Raw genomic sequence first — 22,777 nt, 5'->3', positions numbered from 1 at the left:
GGCACAAATCGCCCGGGACAAATCGATTGCATGTGTCCATGAGTATAGGATGGCTACTGCATTTCATATCAAAAATCACCACACGTGCATTAGGTAAATCGGCCGAGAATGAAAGCTGAGCGATGATTTAAGCATCTTGCGTACTATTGTAGATTTGGAATACTTCCACGAAGGACTCTTTTTTTCAACAGCAAGTATACTAGTTTCCCCAGTCGATAACCAAGCCAGGTGGATCGGTATCACTTACTTGGAATATTCATCTTAAACTTTTGACCTTAGAGCAAAATGGTACCGGCATAGGGTATGTCATTTGAGACGGGTTGATCGAACTATGCGTTGGACGAATTTCAATATTTGAACTACCCTGGTTGAGATGCGCAGATTTGATGGCTTGATCGCCCCGACAATCCAACAAAGCTTGGACACATAGCCAATTAGGAAATTTGAATAAAAACTTATTAGCATGCTATCTCTGCGCAAAGTAGAATTCCGTTGCCCATCGTCCCAACACAGCCCAAATATCTCAAAGCCTGCAGTTTCAACGAGAACATGGAGAAAACACCTGCGACTCAAGGGGTGCTAAAAGGGTTCACACTAATCGAGCCCAGAAAATATGGCGGCCGCGACAGACGGAATTTGATCGCTGCCTTCGGTAGTCTTTGCATCGTCATGCTGATGGTCGCTCTTGACGCTACATCCCTAGCAGTTGCATTGCCCGTAAGCTTTACTAATCCGAGCCATCACTGTCTCTGAATGTTGTCATACTAGTAGCTAACGAAGAACAAGGTGATTACAAAAGCTCTTAATGGCTCCGCTGTGGAGGGCTTTTGGAGCGGCACGTCGTTTCTTCTCGCATCTACTGTATTTCAGCCAATACTGGGGTCTTTTTCAAATGTCTTTGGAAGAAAACCGCTTATTAATGTTAGCCTGACCCTTTTCTTAATGGGCTCCGTCGTTATTGCGGTTGCCACAAATTTCACAGTTGTACTAGTAGGAAGGACCATCCAAGGTGCAGGCGGAGGTGGTATCCTGTGCCTGACGGCCTTGATAATCGTTGACAAGATTCCTCTGAAAGAACGTGGAAAATGGTTCAGCTCGATCGGAGCCATGTGGTCGATCGGCACCGTAACAGGTCCTTTACTTGGTAGGTTGGCGATCCTTACGAACCTAGTATGCCATTAACATTGCGAAATACAGGAGGGGGCTTAGCCAAAGAAGCCTTGTGGCGCTGGATTTTCTGGATCAACATTCCATTCATCTGTATTGGCGGGATATCCATCGCAATATTTTTGAAGTTCGACAAGACCAATGTGGCTCTCGTCGCAAAAATGGAAGAGTTAGACTGGGTCGGAATGAGTCTCTTCCTTGCATCGATAACGGGATTTCTTATCCCCATCACGCGAGGTGGTGTCGAATGCCCCTGGAACTCATGGCGTACGCTTGTACCACTCTTCCTCTGCATTGCTGGACTGATGGTGTTTGCCTTACACCAGGAGTACGTGGCCAAAAACCCATTCATTCCTATTGGCCTCTTCAAAAATCGGTCTGCAGCAATCATTTACGTGCAAACAGTCATATACGGAATCATTCTATCGATGGGCATGTTTTACCTTCCACTCTATTTCGAGGCAGCAAAGGACATGTCACCTGTTATGGCAGGTGTTTCCTTGTTCCCATGGACCTTTACGCTGGCTCCAGCTGCAATGGTATTTCCCTCAATACTCTATATATCAACACAGTGATTTAATAACAGTACAGGTTGTCGGAATAGCTGTATCAAAGACGGGGGCGTACCGATGGGCGATTTGGCTAGGGTGGTGCCTTGTGACGTTCAGCATGAGCCTCCTTGTACTGCTCAAATCTGACACACCAACGGCCGCGTGGGTATCAATAAGTCTCGTTGGTGGTATTGGACTTGGTGCGCTCTATCCGGCAATGATTCTCGGTGTTCAAGCCTCTTCAACGGTGGAAAATCAAGCCCCTGCAACAAACATGTTCACATTTTCCAGAGCTCTTGGCCAAACCCTCGGCGTTGCAGTTGGTGGAGTCATGTTCCAAAATATGATTGAGAAGAGAATGTTGTCAAAGCCGCTCTTGGCTATGAAAGCCAAGGAATACTCCAAAGATGCAATAGGCTTGGTACAGATCATCAAAGCTATGCCCATGAACAATGCAAAGGAACAGCTGATCGAGAGCTTCACTTACGCACTTAGTTATATCTGGGTCGTAGCGGCAGTGATCGCAGGAATTGCACTGCTCGCGAGCATCTTCATCGAGGCGTATCAGTTGAACAATCCACTCGCGGTAGACGAGACCGCCAAAGACGACAAAAATTAAGATCTGTGGAACGGATTGCAGGCAAATCATTTCCAGAATATGTGGTTGTCGCAGTCTTCACCGCGATTCCGCTTGTCATGTTGGAAAACATGATGAATTTTCCGATTAGCTTTAATCCTTCGGATCCGACATAGCCGATGGATCGCGTAGTCGCATAGTACCACCGAAACAGAAAATTGTATCTTTGCGTGCATGCAGTTCTCCTGCAAAGTTCTACTGATGGTTTAATTCTTAATTTACATTATAAAGTAGAGACATGAGGAAAGACTCTATTTAATCTCCCAAGAGTGCTTCCAAACGCCTAAAAAATCGAGGAGACAATTCTATCTGATCATGACCCAACAAGTATACTCCGATGAAATTTATCACGGCCTGCCGGACTTGTCGGCATCTCCGAACAACCTGACGGCCATTATAACTGGCACCAACGGTCTTTCAGGCAGCCACATGCTGCGTAGACTCTGTCAGAACCCAGAGCGCTGGTCAAACATATACTGCCTAAGTCTCCATCCACCGTACGGCAAACACCCAGACCATGTTCAGCACACCGCCGTCGACCTGCTTCAGTCTCCAGAAACGCTTGCCGCCATCCTGATTGCTGCAAACGTCCAAGCAGAGTACGTCTTCTACTTCTCTCACGTGCAGCCCCCGCCAAAACCCGGTATGGGGCTCTGGTCTGATGCAGGTGAGGTCACGCGCCTGAACTCCCTTATCTTCCAGAACTTGCTCGGAGGATTGGCCGGAGCCCGAATCATCCCCCGAAGGATCCTGCTACAGGCCGGTGCAAAGTACTATGGTGGCCATCTGGGCCCGATGAAAGTGCCGCAGGTAGAAACGGATCCTAGAGTAGATCTCGAACCGAACTTCTATTACTCTCAAGAAGATTCCCTGGTTGAGTACTGTGCTGGCGGTAGTGGGGAGAGGAGGACCAGGTGGAACATCATCTTACCCGGGCCCCTAGTAGGCGCTGCACCTAGGTCGGCGATGAATGTTGCCTTCCCGCTAGCAGTGTACGCCTCCATCTGCAGGAAATTAAACCAGTCACTTGAGTATCCATCCGACGTAGTGTCGTGGCAAATGCCACTAGCAATGTCAAGCGCAGGGCTTAATGCTCACATGGAAGAATGGGCGGTGTTAACGCCCGGCGCAGCGGACCAGCGGATCAACCAGTGTGACAACAGTACTTTCACCTGGGAAGGCTTCTGGCCTTGCCTGGCGGAGTGGTACGGAATCTCGTGGAAAGGGCCGGAGGAGGATGTAGAGTGGATCGAGTTCGAGATGCCATACCGGCCTCGTGGCTATGGGCCTAAGGGTGTCTTAAGGTGGAAGTTCACATTTGGATCGTGGAGTCAGCAGCCGCATGTGCAGCAAGCGTGGAGGGCACTCACGGACGAGCATGGCTTGATCAAAAGAGAGCTAAGTGATCTGTCCAAAGAGTTCGCTTTTCTAGATGGATGTGTTTCTCTGTACACAGCCCTGTTGCCAAGGTACGTTATCGCTCCTTTGAATCTCTGCCTCGTACTAATCATATTTTGTAGTATGAACAAAGCCCGGAAGCTTGGTTGGCATGGTTTTGTCGACACGTCAGACGCATTCTTCCAGGTATTTCGAGAGCTGTCAGCACTAAAAATGGTACCGCCGATGCCATTGCTAGGCCAAAAGTAACGTATAGATGGTCTTCGCGGCACCTGGAGCACTTAAATCAGGCCCGTTCTTCCTTTAGCTTTTTATATCTTCAAAATGAGGTTGGTGTCGGTGCCAAGCTAGTAAATCGGGCTCCAACTCGGGATTCTAAATATGCGGGTTTTTCGGTCTATACTAATTTAAATAGAAAGCTCAGGGGTAGGTATAGTAGGTCCTGTACAGGTCTGAATTATATCGATGAAAAATTTGTTTATGGCCCCTAGTTAAGGAGACAGAGAAAGATCAGAAGTGTGTTGTAGATGGCAGCCGAGTGTCAGGAAGAAACTAGAAGTATTGCGGCCGCATAAATAAGTTAAATGCCTCTAAGAACGTAAAAGCACACTGTTGAATTGGTTGAACCAATATTTGCAAGGGAGGGCAAGCATATTAAGATAGTGGTTGAGGGAAAATGGCAAGCCGCTGGGGACAAATGGCCCTTGTCTTCGAGGGTGACGTGGGGCGCCGTGGAACTACTGTGCTATATGACAAAATTCATGTATGTGGGCGACTAGTAGGGGGTCGATACAGGCCAGGCTACCGTGTACCATCTATAGAATATAGAGTATAGCTTGTATGCATTACGATTACGAAGAATAGCGTAGTGTTTCTCTATAGTAGATTAGGTATAGCCATCTGAAGAAGAGCCTGATCTTTGTCTCAGCGCGCCTCCAAACATATGACCATTGATTTGTAGCACGGTACGCTTCTGCAATTCGTCGGCTATCCGCCAAGTATAGAAGTCGGGCATAGCTGTGGGAAACATGGCTGAAACCGAACAGGAAAAAATTGAACCAAATCGAATCGAATCAGTCGGTGGGACTGTCGGTACTACCTGCTCCGTTTCGAATGTGACTAGGTTGTTGAAGATATTTCTACGTCAGCTGATTATAATTCTCCCTCGCCTAGACTGAGGTGCATATTGTGTTTGTTATGTTTTCCTGCTAAAGACCTAAAGCCCCTGTTTAGCACCTTCAAGCCCTGTTAGCAGGCAGAACGCGCTTGGATTACGCTTTTATATTGGTTACACTGACGCACTATACCGCGCTATCCATCTAAGCAGGTAGGGTTAGATCATTTAGTGATCCCCTGATTTTAGATATGGGCTGCAAGATAGAGGGAAACCCTGGTACCCCTTATTCTAGCATCTTAGATCATGATTTTGCTTGGACGCGGGGAATCAGAGTAAAAGGCTTCCAGCATGGTTCACGCGTGGAGCTTTCTGGGCTTGCACATGGCAGCTCTCCACGAATGTCCCTCTGGAGGTTTCATTCACACATAAGGATGATGTTTCTTGCTTTAGAATAAGGTGTTCGTTCTACTGAGGCTGGGTGAAGTGCCCTATAGGTGCATCAGGATGAACCTCGGTGATTTTCGTACCCTTAAATTCGTCCACGGGTTTTCTCAGGGATCTGAAACACCGTAAAGAGATTTTTGAATTCTTAGATAGTGTTTCCGGTTTGATTTAAGGGGTAAGGAGGATACACAGTTGAGCAAAAAGATATAAATCAAAGCAGTGTCCTGGTTCACAAAGTCTGGCAACCGAAGAATTTCTTAACGGCGTCCCCCTACTAGTGCCGTCCGTCTACCTCATAATTTATGCCAGACTTGCAATACCGAAGAACGATAAAGCGGAAACCCATCGCGAATATAACGATATTCTTCCGTGTCTTGAGATGCAACGTGACCATAAGTCTTGCATGCTTGCAGAGGCATCATCCAATGTGAGGTTAGAGAAAGATACTGCCGCTGGCCTCGAGAGGGACCGGGATACTGTAAGTGTGGGAGATAGCTAATCGAAATCAGTGACTGATATCTAGTATCTTGTTCTTAGGATGGATGGAGTATATTGGACCTGCAGCACCCTCTACAATGGTCTTATCGAAAGAAATGGACTACCACTTCTATCGTTGCCGGGTTTACCTTCATTTCTACTTCATCATCGTCCATGATGGCCCCTGCAATACCTGAAATTTCGCGAGATGTGGGCGCAACTAAGAGTGCGGAGCAACAACTCATCCTCTCTGCTTTCGTCATCGCATATGCCGCAGGGCCCCTGTTTCTTGCACCCTTGAGCGAAGTATATGGTCGATCTATAATCCTTCATATTACAGCGTGGTTTTACCTCACCTGGAACCTCTGCTGTGGGTTTGCGAGCACGCCCAGTCAGATGGTTGTTTTCCGATTGCTTGCTGGCCTTGGAGCAAGTGCGCCGCTTTCGATTGGTGGCGGTGTCCTAAGCGACATCTGGGTAGCGGAGGAGCGCGGTAAAGCAATGGGAATATACAGTATGATGCCTCTATTGGGTCCGGTATGCGTCGAGGAAATTCTAGTTTTGATCAAAGAAGCTTACTATAGACAGGCTCTCGGTCCCTTTATCGGCGGATTTGTAACGCAGTATGCGAACTGGAGATGGATTTTCTGGGGTAAATCAATATTCGACGCTGTTATCCAAGTTACTGCATTGGTTTCCTTACACGAAACATACCCGCCAGCTATACTCAAACGCACAGCGCGGAAGGAGCAGCAGAGCGAGGCTAAATTTCCTAATGAATCACACCAAAGCCCGGGCCAATCCATTACTCAAGTGCTCAGAACGGCATTAGCTCGGCCGTTGCGTCTTCTGGGAACAGAGGTAATTGTGCAAGTCCTTTCTATATACCTAGCTTTCCTTTTCGGAACGCAATATCTCATGCTGGTAAGACGTCCACCCACATCTAACGCTAGGTGTCTACTAATCGTGCCTACCAGTCAACTTTTACAACACTCTGGACAAAAAAATACAATCAGTCTATGGCGAAGTCAGGTTTACATTTCTTGGCTCTCGGTCTAGGCTATTTGTTTGGGGCCCAATGCTGCGCTTTCGTCAGTGACAAGATCTACGTTCGGATGAAGATGCGAAACAACTCGGCAGGCCGGCCTGAGTTTCGCGTCCCTATGATGGCACCGGGAGCTTTATTAGTCCCTGTCGGCCTCTTCCTTTATGGCTGGTCTGCTCAAGCGCACTTTCACTGGATCGTTCCCGATATTGGGGCCTTTATTTTTGGAGCTGGTTGCATCTTTGGAACGCAAACTATCCAGGTCTATCTAGTGGATACTTACTCTCGCTACGCTGCATCAGGTATGATAAAAAAGTGTGAACTGAAAGAGACAGATGCTGACATGTATCATAGCTCTTGCTGCCGCAAGTGTTCTTCGGTTCGTAGCTGGGTTTGTATTCCCTTTGTTTGCTCCAGACTTGTTCAGAGCCCTTGAATATGGCTGGGGAAATAGTCTACTTGGGGGCATAGCAATTGCATTTGGCATTCCAGGTCCATTACTTGTATGGAAGTATGGAGAAAAGCTACGGTCCTTAAGTCGTTTTGCTGCGAACTGAACATTGATAGAGGAGGAGTACTACGACAGTCACCGTTATGCAAAAGTGGCTTGTCAAAACGATTATTGCGGGAAAGGGGACTGTTTCAATTGATACAGAGCTACGGGACTCCAGAAAGAAGCTTAAGAAGCTCATAACATCGCCAACGCTGTGTGACGGTCCAAGAAGCGATGTAAGCCTATAGCCACCTGCTAAGAAAGCTTCAGCCAGCACAACAATCTATGTATTTTTGCTATCCTCTAGCTCCGTCTAGATGGAAGCGTACGCTGTCATTTTAGTGTGCTTCATGCCTCTGCAATGTCTTGGACCCAGGTAATGCATGTGACGCTTTTAGCACGAGCTCAGCCACCAGCTGCAGGTAAGCGGTGAGTACCACGATTCTCTGTGCATTTCTGCCTTGCATAGAGCTAACCACAAAGTGTTATGGACATGTAAAACAATATCGCGATCGTGGCCCATGGACCACCATGAGCCACGGCTGTGCAGGGTCTGAAGATATGAGGCAAAAGTGCAAGCTTCCGTTGACACAATCCGATTTTTACACTAAGCAAAAAAATAAGCTTGTTACATGAGACTTTATTCTAAATATACTGAATCACACAACGAATGCAAATCGCCCGGCAACCACGCATTCTGCCACATATCGCCCACTTGTCCTGAGGTACCAGAGGTGAACTATTAGACAGGTAGATTGCTAAGCATTACCGACAACAGCGCTTCTAATTGCGGGTTTTTTCGACGGATCCTACCAAGCAAGGCCGCAAGCTGTTTACACAAATCATCCAAGATCTGCCTCGTGTAGGCAAAACTGCCCGCTTTCTCAAGACGACTGACCACATGTCTTTTCACCATGTCGTCAGTTGTCCTTGTCGTTAGTATACGAATGATCTCGCCCTTGATGCCGTTCTCGTTGTCGGTATCAATCGTACCTTTGCTCCATATGGCGTGGAGAAGGGGGAAAGAAAATTTCCCTTCTGTGAGATCTTCACAGAAACAGCCTTTCGACTCGGTCATCTGTTTTGATTGTTAAGCTAGGAAAAACAAAAAATAGAAGCGATGGCCCAACGAAAGGAAAATTAGAAGCATGTGGAAGGAAGAAATCTTACAGCAGTCTCCTTCATATTTTTATAATCATCCACAATCTGATAAATGACCCCAAAAAGATCCACCACCTGGTCAAGTAGAAGCAAAGCTTGCTCATCAGGACGATACCAACTGCGACCATTGGAGACATCGTCAGCGTCGATTTCATAGTCGCCGTCATCAAGACTAACAGCACGTGCGGGAACACAGCACTTCATTAGCCGAAGAGCCAGCCGAAACAGTCCCCCTGTCTTGTGATGAACCATCTGCAGGTACTCGGCTTCAGTGGGTGGCTGCAGCGTATCGCGCCAGTAGAGCTCCATGCCTTGCCCTCTGTGCAGATTGAGGAGTTCTTCGTTGAAGACACGGGATGCCTGTGTCCAGCACTCGCTGTATCCGCCGACATTTTCATATTCTTCTGGTCCTCGCAATTTCCGAAGCTCATGTTCTGCAGCGAAATAAATGTAATTTGCGGCGTTGATGGTTTGGGCGACCCCGTAGACGTGGTGACTTGCCAGGGAGCCGCGGCGGAATTTCGATTCGTCTTGGATGTCGTCAATTCTGCTTTGTTCATTTCAATTAATCCTTCTGGCTTCTTTGTCCTCACACCCTCGCACGGGCCACCGAATTTCTTTTCCTCCTAGGGACGAGGATAGCGCTGACAGCAATCAAGCAATTGGCATGACACAGGTGTAACGCGGAGGATCTGCACCGACTTCACATTTTGCCGCACGGATTGCTTTATTGTTGACAACTCTGCTCAGAGGCAGAATGTAGTAGATGAATACAGAGGATACGAACGGCTTGGCGACTTACAATAATGAGCTATTGTGTAGCAACTCGATAACGTGACTTATCGTATCAAACGATTCTTGGTCGATTCCGAGCCACACGTTTAGGGCCGACATGAACTTGCGCCGGAAGTTCTTGCCGCTTTTAGAGGCTACGTAGTTGTAAGGCTTTGTTATCACCTTTATATCTCGTGTAAATATCAGTCGCGAAAAGTATGGCAAAGTGCGTAGATTCCAAGGGGAGACACTGCTTTGGTATACGTAGGCGTTGTAGTGGGTGACAAAAACGTACCTTTTCATCTTCTTCCCTCCAATGCTTTAGTGACTCTAGATCGATATGCAATGGTGGCGAGCATGCATGTTCAACAGCCGCTTCCTCGGATTCGTCGTATTGCTGAAGAAGCATGCCTGTTCCAAGCTCGGTCGGCTTTTGAGGGCCGTCGTCACCGCTTTCAGCGCAATAAATCGATGAGAGCGTATCGTTGGTGCATCGTGGAGTCCTCGGAGCATCGCTGCTATCATTGGAATCGCTGTCGGAGAGCGATGAGAGTACTGAGACTCTAGGGCCCGGCCAAGAAATCTTTTCCATGTTGCGATGGGGGGCGACGGAAGCTGCAGAGAGATTACTGTAGTGTCTCTATGCTTACTTGTATGAAAGCAGGAGCTTATGTGTGAGAACGAAAGTGTCTGTAGTGTCTGCAGCGCCTGTAGTCTCTACTTGTGGATGTTTTTCTCTGCTTTCTTGTTACAATTCTTCCTATTTCTGCTGTTCCGTGGTGTTTTAATGTTCTCTGATTAGGGCTAAGTGAGTTTGTAAGATACGCTCAAAGCGGTTGGGTCCTATATTACGGAGATCTGGTCACATGGCGAGTGAGGAATAGGATCAAATGGAATCACCGAGATCTTCCCGACGAAGATTGCTCGCTGACCAGCGGCCAGACCCCGGTGACTGGACAAGGAAGGATGACCCAGTATTATCGGCGAGCATTGAGCGCGAGAGAGACGAATGGTAGAGACGCTAGGCGCTGCGAATCGGCCCGCGAACCTTCGGCACCGGAACCGACGCTAGTAAGTACCGTGTGCAAGGATTGAATCAAGGTTAGAGGCAGTAACTTGTTCTATACCTATGCCCTCTTACCTTCATACAGATGCTAATGGGGGGTCAGATGAGTTCCTTCTGGATCTGTTCTGTCCACTTCCACAACATTAAGACGACACGATTTCCCCAATATGGTGTGTACGACTCTTGATAATAACCAGCGATTACTGCCGCTTGTTTGTAACGACAAGAACATTGCCGGGAGAACAAGCATTACCATCGCAGCTGCTCTGTTCATATTCCTGACTTAGATAGTGGCCGTGAGAATTTATGTTGTAGCAGCCGCTTACCGCGAATGGGTATGCTCTTGCTGTAAATGAATAAGAATGTTGGTGTAGATCCTTAAACCACATGAGAACAAGGCTCGACCACCACAGTGCTACCCTGCTACTGGAAAGCGTATGTATCGGTGCCCCTTCTTGGCCTCTCATAGACGCATGTTGTTTGCGGGCTGCCATATCGATCGCTTTGGTACTTAGACGGTTGTCAAAAGATGCAGAGGGAAGAAAGCCGGCCCAACTAGTCAAAAGCTGGGCCTGAGTAGACACAGTCGGTTTCGGCCGAATCTAAATCGATCGAGAAAAGTGTGTGTGTGTGTGTGTCCAGGGCATGGCGGCGGATGTGGTGACCACTCAGTTGTCTTCCGGAACGGATGACACCATTGTTCGCATTGATATCGACAATTGTGTGCGGCTGCACAGCCTCCGGAAGCAGCTTGGTGGCGATATTACCCAAGCGGTTCGCATTGGAAAGAGAATCGTAGCACACAAGGTAGCCACGACCTTTGCTGACTATCTCGTTCTTGCAATATTTGCAAGGCTTGCCCGTGGCGCACTTTGACTACGATCGTGTGTGTGCAAGGTGACCGCTGCGAGAACATTATTGCCTACGTACCTGTGCCTGCAAGAGTGACAAATCCACTGAAGCTTGACTGCGAAGACATATTCATCTCTCTGTCGCCTACTGAGGGCATCCTGGTAGCCATCACCTCGTTGCTGCTAGAAGACTGAGGTATGACCCGCAGGCCGTGCGTGCGCTTCCCGACCCTAGAGCGCGCCGTCGATGCCCGGGCCTGAGTGCCATAGTGTCATGCGGCGGATTCAATGATATGAGCGTCATAAAACCATCTGGCAATGAATGTGCTGCACTGATAAAAAAGCCACCGCCATCAATTGGGTTGACGGGCGTGGCAAGTGTATTATCGCTTAAGCTAGCATCACAGCCGACGTGCTAAAGCAAATATCGAATATGGACGCCGAAAGCATTGTCGCGCTGAGCCCGAGTACGAATATAATTGGTAGCAGCCTCGCAGGAACCATGGTTGGCTTCAATGCTCAAGCCGCAAACATTGTCACCGCCATCTTCCTCGCCACTGGCCAGGACATCGTTGAGACAGTGGTGAGCATCAATTTCATAGCTACGATGCAGAAGTGCGGAAAAACCCTTCTCGTCAGTCTCACTGTGCCATCCATAGAGGTTGGAACCGTGGGAAGGGCAATGCGCTTCAGGCGCAGAGTGCCGCCCGAACCACAACCTTGTTTCTGACGCTTGGTGAATCCACAACACTCATACAATAATGGACTTCCGTGAGTTTACAATACAATCTGTTATCTGCGATCTCAAGTCTGATGCTTCCAAAAGCGTCCGAGCTACCAGCCAAGCCTAGGGCATGGCATAATGAACTCTGCATAGTGGCGTTGTGGGTGTGCAACGACGATCAGGTAATATCCATACTTTATAAATGATTTCACATAATCGGCCTTGTGTAAATGGAGCAAGCCAGAGTTTTTATTGGAAATCTCTTCCTCTTCTTGTAAAAAATCCACTTTATCCAAGTCGCACTTGACATCGTTCATGCCCATGTACTTTCAGACTTGGGAAGGCCTCCAGCATACTGTATGGCCACCAACCCTTAATATTAAAATATTCACTAGGGTAGGCCCAACCGGCGAGCTTTGATGGGCTGTACACCGGAACCGTGCGCTTAGGTCCATAACCGGATTTTGTGGCTAACACTCCTGGTATCTAAGACTTTTGCTTCGAATGGCCCCTTACCACTCTTGTTATAATTTTTCGATTTGATACGAGAGGTAATATAAAGCCCAAATAACACATGGCCAACTTCGCACCTAGAAATCATATCTTGAATTGTTGCGGCACTGCACTTTCAAGCGTGAAGTCGCAATTTTCGGGGGTACAAATGACGGCACCCATTTCTAGAATCAGTGATGAAAATAGGACATCTGCAGTCTGGAACCTTGCGCAGCAAAGCACCTAATACACTTAATATCGGGCCTTCTAAACAGAGGTAAACAAAGTGTGGACAGTTGTTCTGTCCGAGATCCGCCTCGGGAGGATCTGAAGGAATTGAAGTCCCGATGAATCCGTGTATAGAGCTTTTTCGTCTTGATTTGCAACATGCATCGCGCTTGATAAAGATCGTTTGGCCTTTATCTAAGAATATCACACGTAGCATTTAGCGAGATTTTCTTACAGATATAACGATGGAATACAACTACGAGCATATCCCAGAGACAAAAGAAGACTGTATGCAACTACCCTTTTTTATCTTAGGGCTATACTCATATGACCATAGTGGACTGGGCCGAATTGATAACTCTAGATCTCAACCTCTTCGATAGCCCTGAGGGTAAGAAGGAGCTTGTTGAACAGCTCCGCTACGCTGCACAGCATGTCGGCTTCTTCTACGTAACCAACTTCGGCATCTCGGAAGAAGACGTCGACCGGCAATTCGCACTAGCAAAACGATTCTATCAACTGCCCCTAGAAGAAAAGCTCAAATATCACAACTCCCAGGAGATGAGAAGCGGTCATTTTAACGGATATAGGCCTGCTGAATTGCGCAACCTGCTGCCCGACGGGTCTATCAAAGACAACTTCCAGGTATACAACATTCCCAAATTTGATGGCTACCATGCAAGACCCCAGCCGCAAGTTCTGCAGGATGAAATTGCACAAATTGAGGATTTTCAGCGCCAATGCCACACGAAAGTCATCACCAAGTTATTCAAGCTACTGGCCATCCTTCTAGAGCTCCCAGATGAAGATCAGCTCCTGAAAATGCACGGATACGACAACAAAGGTGAGGATCACCTCCGGTACATGTTCTATAAGGCGCGCACGGCCGAAGAGAACAAAACTGTAGGTGGCTTATACGCAGCTGGCCACACCGATCTAGGTAGCTTGACGCTATGATTTCGCCAGCCTGTTGCAGCTCTACAGATTCGGAACAGCCTTGGAGAATGGAAATGGGTTAAACCGCAGGACAGAGCTTGTACAGTTAACATTTCGGATGCTCTCTCTTCACTCACAGGCGGGTATCTGAAGAGCACGATCCACCGTGTACATGCGCCCCCAGCCGACCAAGCGCACATTGACCGCATCGGCGTGTTGTACTTCAACCGGTGGGCCATATGACGAATCCAAGACATCACTTCACAACTAACAGCATCCCAGCCCTAACAACAACGTTATTCTCGACCCTATAACCACTAGTCCACTTCTTGCGCGCCTTAACATGACTGAAAACGAGTTCACACGACTAGGCTACCACCTAACAATGGAAGAGTAGTGCCAGGTTCGCCAGGCGCAGCAGCAGCGATGGGAGTCGACACCGAAAATTAGTACTGAGGGGAAGTACGAGTATGACCAAAAGCATCTGGAGATTCTTCCAGGTATGCATGCCAAGATATTCAACTAGTAAAGATGGTTGAGCGCTAGACAGAGGACTGTGGTGTTAGAGGCGGTTATGCTATAGGTCAGATTGGTGAATTCACAAAATAAACGTGTTAGTTTGTTTCCTATGCGAATTGATCACGCTAGTAGAATGGAGTCTCCGAGAAGATGCGCGCGTCTCCCTCACCACGCCAAATCAGAGTCGTTAACAGTTAATTGGATCAGTGGATTGATTCGCGAACGTGCTGCATCACGCTTGGTGACACTGTCCACGTACCTATCTCTGGCACGTTCGCGAATCAATCTGCCGATCAAATCGATTGCTAGCAACTCTGCTCCAAATTCTTGGTATTAATGGCGACAACCAACCTACTAGCAAGCACTGATTATACTGCTTCATTAAGCGCCAGTCTTGGATTGCCTTCGTAACCGGTAGCCAGCCTGAGGCTTAAAGAGCTGAGGCAGCTACACTAGAACAACTATTTGCTTTCATGCAAAAGAGAGTTGGTATAATTAAAGCTCATCTCACTAAATATCACCACTGCTCTGGATTTGCATGATAAGTAAAGCCCCTCGGCTCCGGCACGGTACCGAATGATCCGATGGAATGCGCGGCGAACAAGATCCTGGATCAAACTGTTTGTAACAGCGTCAATTTTCCGATCAATAGGATTATACTGTCGGTACGATGCACTTTGGCTGATACTCATGCCGAAGGGACTTCCATCTAGATTGTCGTGAGAAAAGTACAAAGAACCAGTCTACAAAAGCATGGGAGTCTTTGATTGATTAAGATACCTTTTTACCTTCCAATTCTCCAGTTCATAATTAGTACTAAGCGTTACTTCAGAAAAAGAAAAAAAGAAAAAAACTATATGACGGATAGCGAAATGAGTGTCTTTCAAGTCCCGAAGGAGGGCAAGGCGGGTGTAGTCGTGAACGAGGGCCCAGATTTTCGCGTCGAGGTGCAGATGGTACCTGTCCCTGGAATTAGTAAGTGATCCACTAGTTTCCTCACAAATCAGCAGGACTTGGAAGGAGATGGGAATGCTAATGGATGTATCACAGAACCTCATGAAGTCCTCATCAAACTCAACGTGACGGGAATTTGTCACTCGGATATCCATTATATGCGCAACGATTGGGCTTCCCCAAAGATGTCGGAGTTTGGTACGATATGTGCGGGACACGAGGGTGCAGGCATTATCGTAAAGGTTGGACATGCAGTCACGACGCTGAAGCCTGGCATGCGCGCTGGCTACAAGGTATTGAGTCCATTCCCAAGATAGAAGCTCGTCGCTAACCCTTCATCTTGGCAGCCAATTCAAGCTACTTGCGGCGAATGTAGACATTGTCAAACCAATGAAGATTGTTATTGTGCGAATGCAGTCTTCACCGGTCTAATGATCGACGGCTCGTACAAGCAATACGTCGTGTCTCCTGAGCGTTACACCACCATTATCCCCGATGGTGTGGATGCCTTCATTGCAGCCCCTATCATGTGCTCTGCATCTACAATGTACACTTCAATCAAGACCTCTGGCCTCCAGCCAGGCGACTGGGCTGTTTTTCCCGGTGGAGGCGGCGGCCTCGGCATGCAAGGAATTCAGCTCGCCAAAGCAATGGGCCTGCGATCTGTTGCCATTGACACTGGTGAGAACAAGAGAAGGCTTTGCTTAGAAAATGCAGGCGCAGATGCCTTTATCGACTTTAGATTGACATCCAACGTCACAGATGAGGTGATTCAGATCTGTGATGGTATCGGCGCCCATGCAGTTTTCGTTACCGCCGTGCAAACGTACCCTTCTTCCATCCCCATGCTTGGCGGCCGAGTAGGTGGCCGCGTCATGTGCATCGGCTTGCCACCAGCGGGCACACAGCTTATTCATGTAGATCCAAGTCAGATGTGCTACAAGAAGCAGGCTGTTCAAGGCACGCTAGTAAGCTCTATGGCAGATGTGGACAAAACTTTAGATCTTGCAGAGAGAGGGCTATTGAAACCGATATATACGGTGTACCCATTCAGCAAATTCAACGAGGTGGTGCAAAAACTTAGCAAGGGTGAGATTGCGGGACGAGCTGTTGTGGATTTCAATACTGAGTAAGGCAACGGGCACGACGAATCCCACTTCTCGTGCTTCGGTAGAGCGGAACTCAGCGAAGGGGAAAATAGCGCGGCATCGAAAGTATGATGTGGGCGGCGAAGATGCATGCTGAGGCTCAACAGATGCGTTCTGAAGTTTAGTTACTACATTCTGGGTGTCATCTTGCGCCAACCTCTCACTGTGGAAAGTTTCCATATCTCCAAAATGATAGTTCCGGCCTATGATTGAAGTACAAGAAGGGAAATGCCCTTCTGTAGCAAGAGCCATTTTCTGTGCTTCGACCAGCTCTACTGATCGCCTCTCTGTCCCGTTTCTACTCAAAATTACTTGCTGCAAACAGTTTATTCCATTAACATGGAATAAACATTGCTGCCTTCGTCGCAACCGTATTCTATTTATTGTACCCAATGAAATTATGCCTAATGGGCATATACCCGTGGATAGGCTTTTGGTAGTACTACTAGATCATTTTCACTTTGACTACGAAGATAGTATTTCTAACATCCGATTGTGGCAGGTTGCGGTGCGGCCTACTATTCTTTTCTAGAAGAATTGATCTGATACGTTACATAGCAAACGGGTGGAAAAAAAAGTCAAAGAATGGAATAAGTTGTGACCCTCGACTCTCGATGTCTGCGAGAAGCTCCTGCAATGGAAGCAGGCGGCGACAGGCGAGGAGACTAAGAAAGGGTGTCCGGCGCGCTGTTATCTCTGCTTCTACTGGCGCAATGAATTCTGCTGCCTAATATGCTGGATCGCTAGTTGAGTCAAAATATCATGAATTCCAGAAGGCAGGGACGGCATCGCTTCTAGTCCAGGCTCAAACTTGACATTTTGCTTGGAGGAAACAAGATCATTTCTCCTTGTTATGTTGGCTCTTTACCAACTGTTAAATACGCTTAATGACGTGCAGCAAGTCGCCTCTGGAGGTTGTAAGGAAGTCTTTCAGTACTTTGTGCATTCTTTCAACCGGCGAGCTTATGATTGTGTTGAAGTGGGGATAATAGGAGGTCCAAGCAGCTGCTCGCTCGGTACGTGTAAGGTACCAATTATTTTGCAAGCATGTGCACAGCTCTGCTGATGGCTGTGCTGTGGTGAATAAGAAAAAAGAATCCGCACCCGCGTAATGTAAAGATATTCAGTCCATCGCAAAGACGCGTGGCATGGGCATATTGTCGCACCAATGAATTGCGCCCCAAACAAAAGTGGAAGAGTAACTTTCCCTACAATTGGCACAGGGGACAAAGGTCCACAGCTTAGTTTTTTTTTGTGCGAGCACTTGTAGTGTGGAGGCAGCGTAGCCAGTGGATGGAACGGATCGTCGATTCAATCCAATAAAAGTTCAGTATCACTCAGCTTGCTTTTGCTAAGATAGTACTAGTTAGATTGCATAGCCCTGCGCTGTGTGGCGTTGGATTGGACTGACGATCCATCCCTTCCACTGGCCACACTATGTGGAAAACCGTGCATCTTGTGCTAGCGCGCATCTTGTACGGACCATAAGGGACCGAGAGCATGCCATGAAGAGAGTTTATTGTTCTTGCCGAGGTATCAGAAGATGTAGCTATATAGGGAAAATATAGAGTTAGACTAGAGAAGGACACAGTGCCGAGGCGGGATGATGGGATCCATGCCTTGGGCCTCTCATCCTCACACATCTGGTGATCACTTACGTTGCTGTCACCAAAAAATCAACTTCATTCTTCACTCTCTGATTTCAGATGTTTCGGGACTTTTACTACGCTAACGACGTACTCAACGCGTTGGTTGCTGGTAAGGGCCCATCCTGGGTACGCAGCTCGCCCTGCAGTGTGATACTATCTTCGTCGAGGTAAACTTGCGAATGAGAGTATAGCTGCAGCAAAAATTGCAGTACACTGCAAAGATTAGATACTTGTCCCATCGCTGACTTGGAGTCATACATACTGCATTGCAGAAGAAAACAAGATACGAAATTCCGGACTTCGAAAGAGCCGAAAAGATCATTCCAAATATAGATACTGAATTAGATTAGACAATACTGTTTGGATGTATGCGGGATGTGAGTTTCTGTGGACTTACTTGAAGCTATCTTTGCCATAATGTCTACAATAGAAATAGCATTAAGCGCTTCCATTCTTTGTGTTTCATCATACATTCTGACAATCACTCCTCTGGCTGCAGGTGCTGTTCCTGATGCTAATGGAATCAAAGAGGCAACTAAGATCTGATTAGCTGGCTCGGGTATGTAGATTGTAGAACATTCTACCTGCATACATGTGCCACCCTTTCTTTGCAAACCCAGCAGATGCAGTCAAAATTCCATCTAATATCATACTGTATCTCAGAAAGTAGAGATCAAAATTCACGTCGACTTCTGTTTGCGTTCGTGACTCCTGTTGTAACTGCCCAGTACTCTCTCCGATAAGTGGGCTTGTTTCGGAGGGTACTACTGCTGGGGAATCGCTTGGGAATCGTTTAATGAGGTTCTCGTTTCTCTGAAAAGATGTTGACAGCCATTTTCGGCCATTAGAGATGACAGATGGGAACGCGAAAATAAGGAACGTTCCTCGAATGGCTGCGTAAAACGACGTCAAGTATCCGTTCTGTCGATAATTTAGAATCGCCTACACGAGAGTAGCAGGTAGTAGTACCTCAATCATTCTGAAACCAAATGAATTCGTTGCATGCATCTGCATCAGGGTCGGAATATATCCGTTTGCCACCTACAAGAGTCAGTGATATACCAATGTTTGGGTCATGACCAAACTGACAACACCACAGAACACTCCCAATCCAAGCAATGTTGCTCCCCAATATCTCTTCTCCACGCCTCCAACTTCGGCTCTTGGTGGTAAGAACATACGAATTGGACCAAAGAAACTGGATTGTTTCCCCCTAGCCTCTTCTCTTTCCTGGCGGATAGATACGTATGGCAGCGCAAACCTTGCGAACAAAGTTGCGCTAGCCATCAGAACAAATGCTACCTGGAAAGGTGTTTTTGTCGTGAAAGTGTTTCCTATCACTCCTCCCATGAGATATCCGCAAGCGGTCCCAAATTGAATACAGCCTTGCAGTTTACCGAATATAGCAGTGTACTCTTCGGGCTCGACAAGGTGACTAGCATACATATTCATCACAAGCTGGTATCCCGCTGGACCGCCAAATACTGTAAGAATCTGTGTGGCTTGGTAGAGCATGACCCCAGTCTCCGCTCCGATATTGAGGGCATATATTTGGAGAACAAAGCGGATCGAGGATACGAATGTCTGCAAGCAGAACAAGTTTCTGATGCACATATTGTTGATACCCCATTTACTAATGTTCAGCAAGTTGATTGTACTAAACATGACAGTGAAGACGCCAGCAATCATGACCTGTTACATTTCCGATTCAATTAGAATGGGCGTTTTCAGTTGGACATTGAGCCTTACTTGTTTCGCTGTTTCCGCCTGAATCACCTGTGCATTGCACCCAACCCGTACACTTTCGTCATACTCTTCGCAAACCATAAGACGAAACGCCATGAGCATAGGTACCTGGGTAAGGATGAATGAAAGGGATATTAAAAAAACGCACGATAGTAATTTGAACACGTTCCATCTTGTCTTAACTGAAGAATTTGAGAGCTTGTGACTAAGCAGCGCCGTTTCTTCTCTAGTCATGATGATTTAGAATCTAGTGTTTCAGGGAAGGATGATAGAAGAGGCAACATAGGTGATCGCCAATTTTCTCTCTTAAACTTTAACTGTCGCCCGGCACTGCTCGGATCCAACGTGAACCGAAGATCTTTACCACCGACTCCTTCGGGGTAGGACTCGATCTATGTCTCGGTCGAGTGTTTTGCCCAATTAGATGTTGCGCTATCTTGTTTAAATCTTAGTCTCTTTCATCTTCTTTTCATGTGCTTTTACGTCTAGGTACTGGTTTCGGGGCTGGCGTTGTCAATATACCCAATTGCCACTGGTCGACTAGAAAGTACACCAGTTCACACGACTGACTACAGCTTGATGAAGTATATCTTCCTCCACGAACCGAGGATGCTTATAATCTTTGCAGTTACATTGTTTGGTCTAACGCTGCTGGTGGCTTATCTCCGACCCTCCAATGGGCTACCGAAAATCCCCCTCTTTGGTCTCGAAATTGGAAACAAGGCTGCGAGAGAGTATGAATACTTGAACAATGCGCGAAACATTTATCGCGAAGCCTACCAAAAATTTCGCGACAGCGCCTATCGTGTCACCACAACTGAGGGCGAACAAGTGGTGCTTCCACATCGTTTGCTCGAGGAACTGCGTTCGAAGTCAGATGAGTATTTGAGTGGCCGCAAAGCTCTTGGGATCCTTTTGGAAAAGAAGCACTCGGGACTCCCATCCGAGTCAGATCTGCTCGATCACATTGTCCGCGCGGATCTCACCCCAGGACTGACGAGGATTAACAACAAGCTTTCTAAGGAGATCGAAGACGCGGTCGCGACAGAGATACCGTGCTGCGACGACTGGATCGCTGTAAATATCAACCAAAAACTCCTACGGATTGTTGCCATTGCATCCGGGTGCATTTTTATAGGGCCGGAACTATGCCGAGACGAACGCTAGATCCAATCGAGTATCAACTATACTGTAGACCTGTTTGTGGCCATCCGAGCGCTCAAGAAGTGGCCAAAGCCTATTCGTTGGATTGGAGCATATTTCACTCCGAGTTTGAAATTGATCCAGGAGCACCGGAAAAAGGCAATTGAGTTCCTCGGTCCAGTCATACAGAGGAGAAAAGAGGTCATGGCTGGTGGAGGAAAGATACCAGACGACGTCTTGCAATGGACTATAAACAAGGCAGCAAAATTCAATCGTGACACTACAGAAGACATCGCGTACACGCAATTAACTCTAAGCCTGGCTGCTATACATTCGACAAGTTCGGCGCTGACTGGCATGTAAGATATCCCTAAATCACCCCCTCATTCTTCTTAGTGCTGACTTGTAAAAACTAGCATATACGATCTTGTTGCCATGCCTGATATCCATGATGCGCTCCGAGACGAAATTCAAGCCGCCCTGGAAGCAAATGGTGGCGTACTGAGCCCACAGGCTCTCTACTCAATGAAATTGATGGACAGTTTCATAAAAGAATCGATGCGATTAAACCCCGCCAGTTTTGGTAGGTCAGTTGGTTATGTACGCAAAGCTTGATGCTGACTTTAGCATTAGTTCGATTCGTGCGTCAAGTAGGCAAGCCTTTTGTGATGTCTGACGGCACTCATCTTCCATCTAAAACGATCATTTCCGTAGCCAACGAAGCTATCTCCCAGGACCCTTCAATTTTCCCCAGCCCAGGAACCTTTGACCCCTATAGATACTATAACCAGCGCAAAATTGGTTCAGAACATGTGAACCGACATCAAGCAGTCACTGTGACCAGCACTAGTCTCACCTTTGGGTACGGCAAACACGTCTGTCCCGGCAGATTTTTTGCTGTTCATGAGATGAAGTTAATACTCGCTAACCTCTTAATGCAATTTGATGTCAAGATGAATAAAGATGATACAGGCCGTATTCCCAACATTGACATCTCTTACAATGTTGGTATTTGATTGTTTGCTAGATATTGTGCTAACAGCTCCCAGACTATGCCTGATGTCACTAAAACTTTGTTAGTTAAGAGGCGAACCTTCTAATCAAGATTCCAGTTTACAAGGCAAAATCGAAAGATTTTAAGATTGTAATTGTAATTATAGGCGTATCAGATCAGTTGCTAATAGATGCGATAGTTTATGATGTGGTCTCTGTTCTTTTGTTACTTCTTCTCGTTTACGCGTTCTGTATCTTCATAATTGCACGCAAGCTTTATTACTATGCGGCTAAGCACTGCTCCAGAGGCATACGATTTGGGTATATATCTGTTGTGATACTGTTAATGACGCTGGTCAAATCATCACTAGCAATCGCATTAACAGTCCTAACCTACCTCTTTTTGAATGGTATCCCGAGGTAATTCTGCTTCTTTACCGATGTTAATAAGATCCCTATAGGAATAGAGGGATGTTCGCCGGGGTCCAGAATCAAATTCCGTTTTCTGGAATATTGTGGCTAAGGCATTAGTATCTCCGTGATATTCTTCAGCCCATTTCTGCTCAAAGTGCGCGATGTATTTGCGGTGATCAAGCACGAGAGCGGCAGTGTATACAGTGATATCCTAAGTTGAGCGGTAGAATTTAGAAAAAATGAGATATCTCACATCGATGGCTTGAATGCATTGGCTATGCGTGAAGACAAGTTTTTTAATCCCGTTCCATTCAATTTCCGAAACAGGTAATTTCCAATGCTCGAATATAAGAATCAATGCCGCATAATATTCTTACGGGTTGGAGACTGTTGGCACGATAAAGGTGTCACGGGGGTGAATCAACTTGCAGCTGCAATACTATGGTGAGGAAGCGGATTGATTGTCTTGTAGCTTCTATCGTGTCGAGTATCTACAGCTCCTACGCGCACGGGCCAATAGGCGGTGACAACGCCTCTGCCAGTGCCCGTGTCGACCAATCAGTGTCGCGGATCAGTAGGACTCAAAGTCGAGTCCTAATTGATTCCAACACTGACTATCTTTCTTTTTGTTGACTGCTGTTGATAATAGC

At 47.0% G+C, this 22,777-nt stretch overlaps 9 protein-coding genes across 9 annotated transcripts; 7 read left to right on the top strand and 2 right to left on the bottom strand.

Annotated features, from left to right (window-relative positions):
• Nucleotides 1-549: 549 nt before the first annotated feature.
• On the top strand, nt 550-2,337 carry COCMIDRAFT_108604 (uncharacterized protein; the record flags this gene model as incomplete). The annotated part of the gene is made up of 4 exons (XM_007694771.1): nt 550-717; nt 787-1,144; nt 1,198-1,706; nt 1,759-2,337. 4 exons carry the CDS (start codon nt 550-552, stop codon nt 2,335-2,337), a joined length of 1,614 nt encoding a protein of 537 aa, XP_007692961.1.
• Nucleotides 2,338-2,670: 333 nt separating this feature from the next.
• On the top strand, nt 2,671-4,002 carry COCMIDRAFT_108582 (uncharacterized protein; the record flags this gene model as incomplete). The annotated part of the gene is made up of 2 exons (XM_007694770.1): nt 2,671-3,824; nt 3,876-4,002. 2 exons carry the CDS (start codon nt 2,671-2,673, stop codon nt 4,000-4,002), a joined length of 1,281 nt encoding a protein of 426 aa, XP_007692960.1.
• A 1,715-nt stretch (nt 4,003-5,717) lies between these two features.
• Nucleotides 5,718-7,393, top strand: COCMIDRAFT_41160 (uncharacterized protein; the record flags this gene model as incomplete). Its single annotated transcript, XM_007694769.1, has 5 exons — nt 5,718-5,792; nt 5,879-6,328; nt 6,380-6,715; nt 6,769-7,138; nt 7,191-7,393. 5 exons carry the CDS (start codon nt 5,718-5,720, stop codon nt 7,391-7,393), a joined length of 1,434 nt encoding a protein of 477 aa, XP_007692959.1.
• A 678-nt stretch (nt 7,394-8,071) lies between these two features.
• Nucleotides 8,072-9,567, bottom strand: COCMIDRAFT_108587 (uncharacterized protein; the record flags this gene model as incomplete). Its single annotated transcript, XM_007694768.1, has 4 exons — nt 8,072-8,407; nt 8,500-8,585; nt 8,673-9,037; nt 9,293-9,567. The coding sequence occupies 4 exons, from the start codon at nt 9,565-9,567 to the stop codon at nt 8,072-8,074; spliced, it is 1,062 nt and encodes a 353-aa protein (XP_007692958.1).
• A 3,303-nt stretch (nt 9,568-12,870) lies between these two features.
• COCMIDRAFT_41158 (uncharacterized protein) lies at nt 12,871-14,087 on the top strand (the record flags this gene model as incomplete). The annotated part of the gene is made up of 5 exons (XM_007694767.1): nt 12,871-12,913; nt 12,963-13,565; nt 13,602-13,791; nt 13,844-13,954; nt 14,012-14,087. The coding sequence occupies 5 exons, from the start codon at nt 12,871-12,873 to the stop codon at nt 14,085-14,087; spliced, it is 1,023 nt and encodes a 340-aa protein (XP_007692957.1).
• Nucleotides 14,088-14,937: 850 nt separating this feature from the next.
• On the top strand, nt 14,938-16,167 carry COCMIDRAFT_41157 (uncharacterized protein; the record flags this gene model as incomplete). Its single annotated transcript, XM_007694766.1, has 3 exons — nt 14,938-15,055; nt 15,131-15,327; nt 15,382-16,167. 3 exons carry the CDS (start codon nt 14,938-14,940, stop codon nt 16,165-16,167), a joined length of 1,101 nt encoding a protein of 366 aa, XP_007692956.1.
• A 536-nt stretch (nt 16,168-16,703) lies between these two features.
• Nucleotides 16,704-16,913, top strand: COCMIDRAFT_108591 (uncharacterized protein; the record flags this gene model as incomplete). Its single annotated transcript, XM_007694765.1, has 1 exon — nt 16,704-16,913. A coding segment is annotated over one exon (210 nt), but the record flags the coding sequence as incomplete, so codon positions are not given.
• A 1,009-nt stretch (nt 16,914-17,922) lies between these two features.
• On the bottom strand, nt 17,923-19,811 carry COCMIDRAFT_108598 (uncharacterized protein; the record flags this gene model as incomplete). The annotated part of the gene is made up of 6 exons (XM_007694764.1): nt 17,923-18,167; nt 18,229-18,366; nt 18,416-18,752; nt 18,801-18,872; nt 18,921-19,523; nt 19,581-19,811. The coding sequence occupies 6 exons, from the start codon at nt 19,809-19,811 to the stop codon at nt 17,923-17,925; spliced, it is 1,626 nt and encodes a 541-aa protein (XP_007692954.1).
• Nucleotides 19,812-20,186: 375 nt separating this feature from the next.
• Nucleotides 20,187-21,820, top strand: COCMIDRAFT_41156 (uncharacterized protein; the record flags this gene model as incomplete). Its single annotated transcript, XM_007694763.1, has 5 exons — nt 20,187-20,701; nt 20,756-21,079; nt 21,137-21,320; nt 21,380-21,724; nt 21,770-21,820. The coding sequence occupies 5 exons, from the start codon at nt 20,187-20,189 to the stop codon at nt 21,818-21,820; spliced, it is 1,419 nt and encodes a 472-aa protein (XP_007692953.1).
• Nucleotides 21,821-22,777: the final 957 nt, after the last annotated feature.

The sequence above is a fragment of the Bipolaris oryzae genome, assembly GCF_000523455.1.
Source record: "Bipolaris oryzae ATCC 44560 unplaced genomic scaffold scaffold_240, whole genome shotgun sequence".
Classification (NCBI taxonomy): Eukaryota; Fungi; Ascomycota; class Dothideomycetes; order Pleosporales; family Pleosporaceae; genus Bipolaris; species Bipolaris oryzae.
This window is presented reverse-complemented; position numbering and strand designations above follow the sequence as displayed.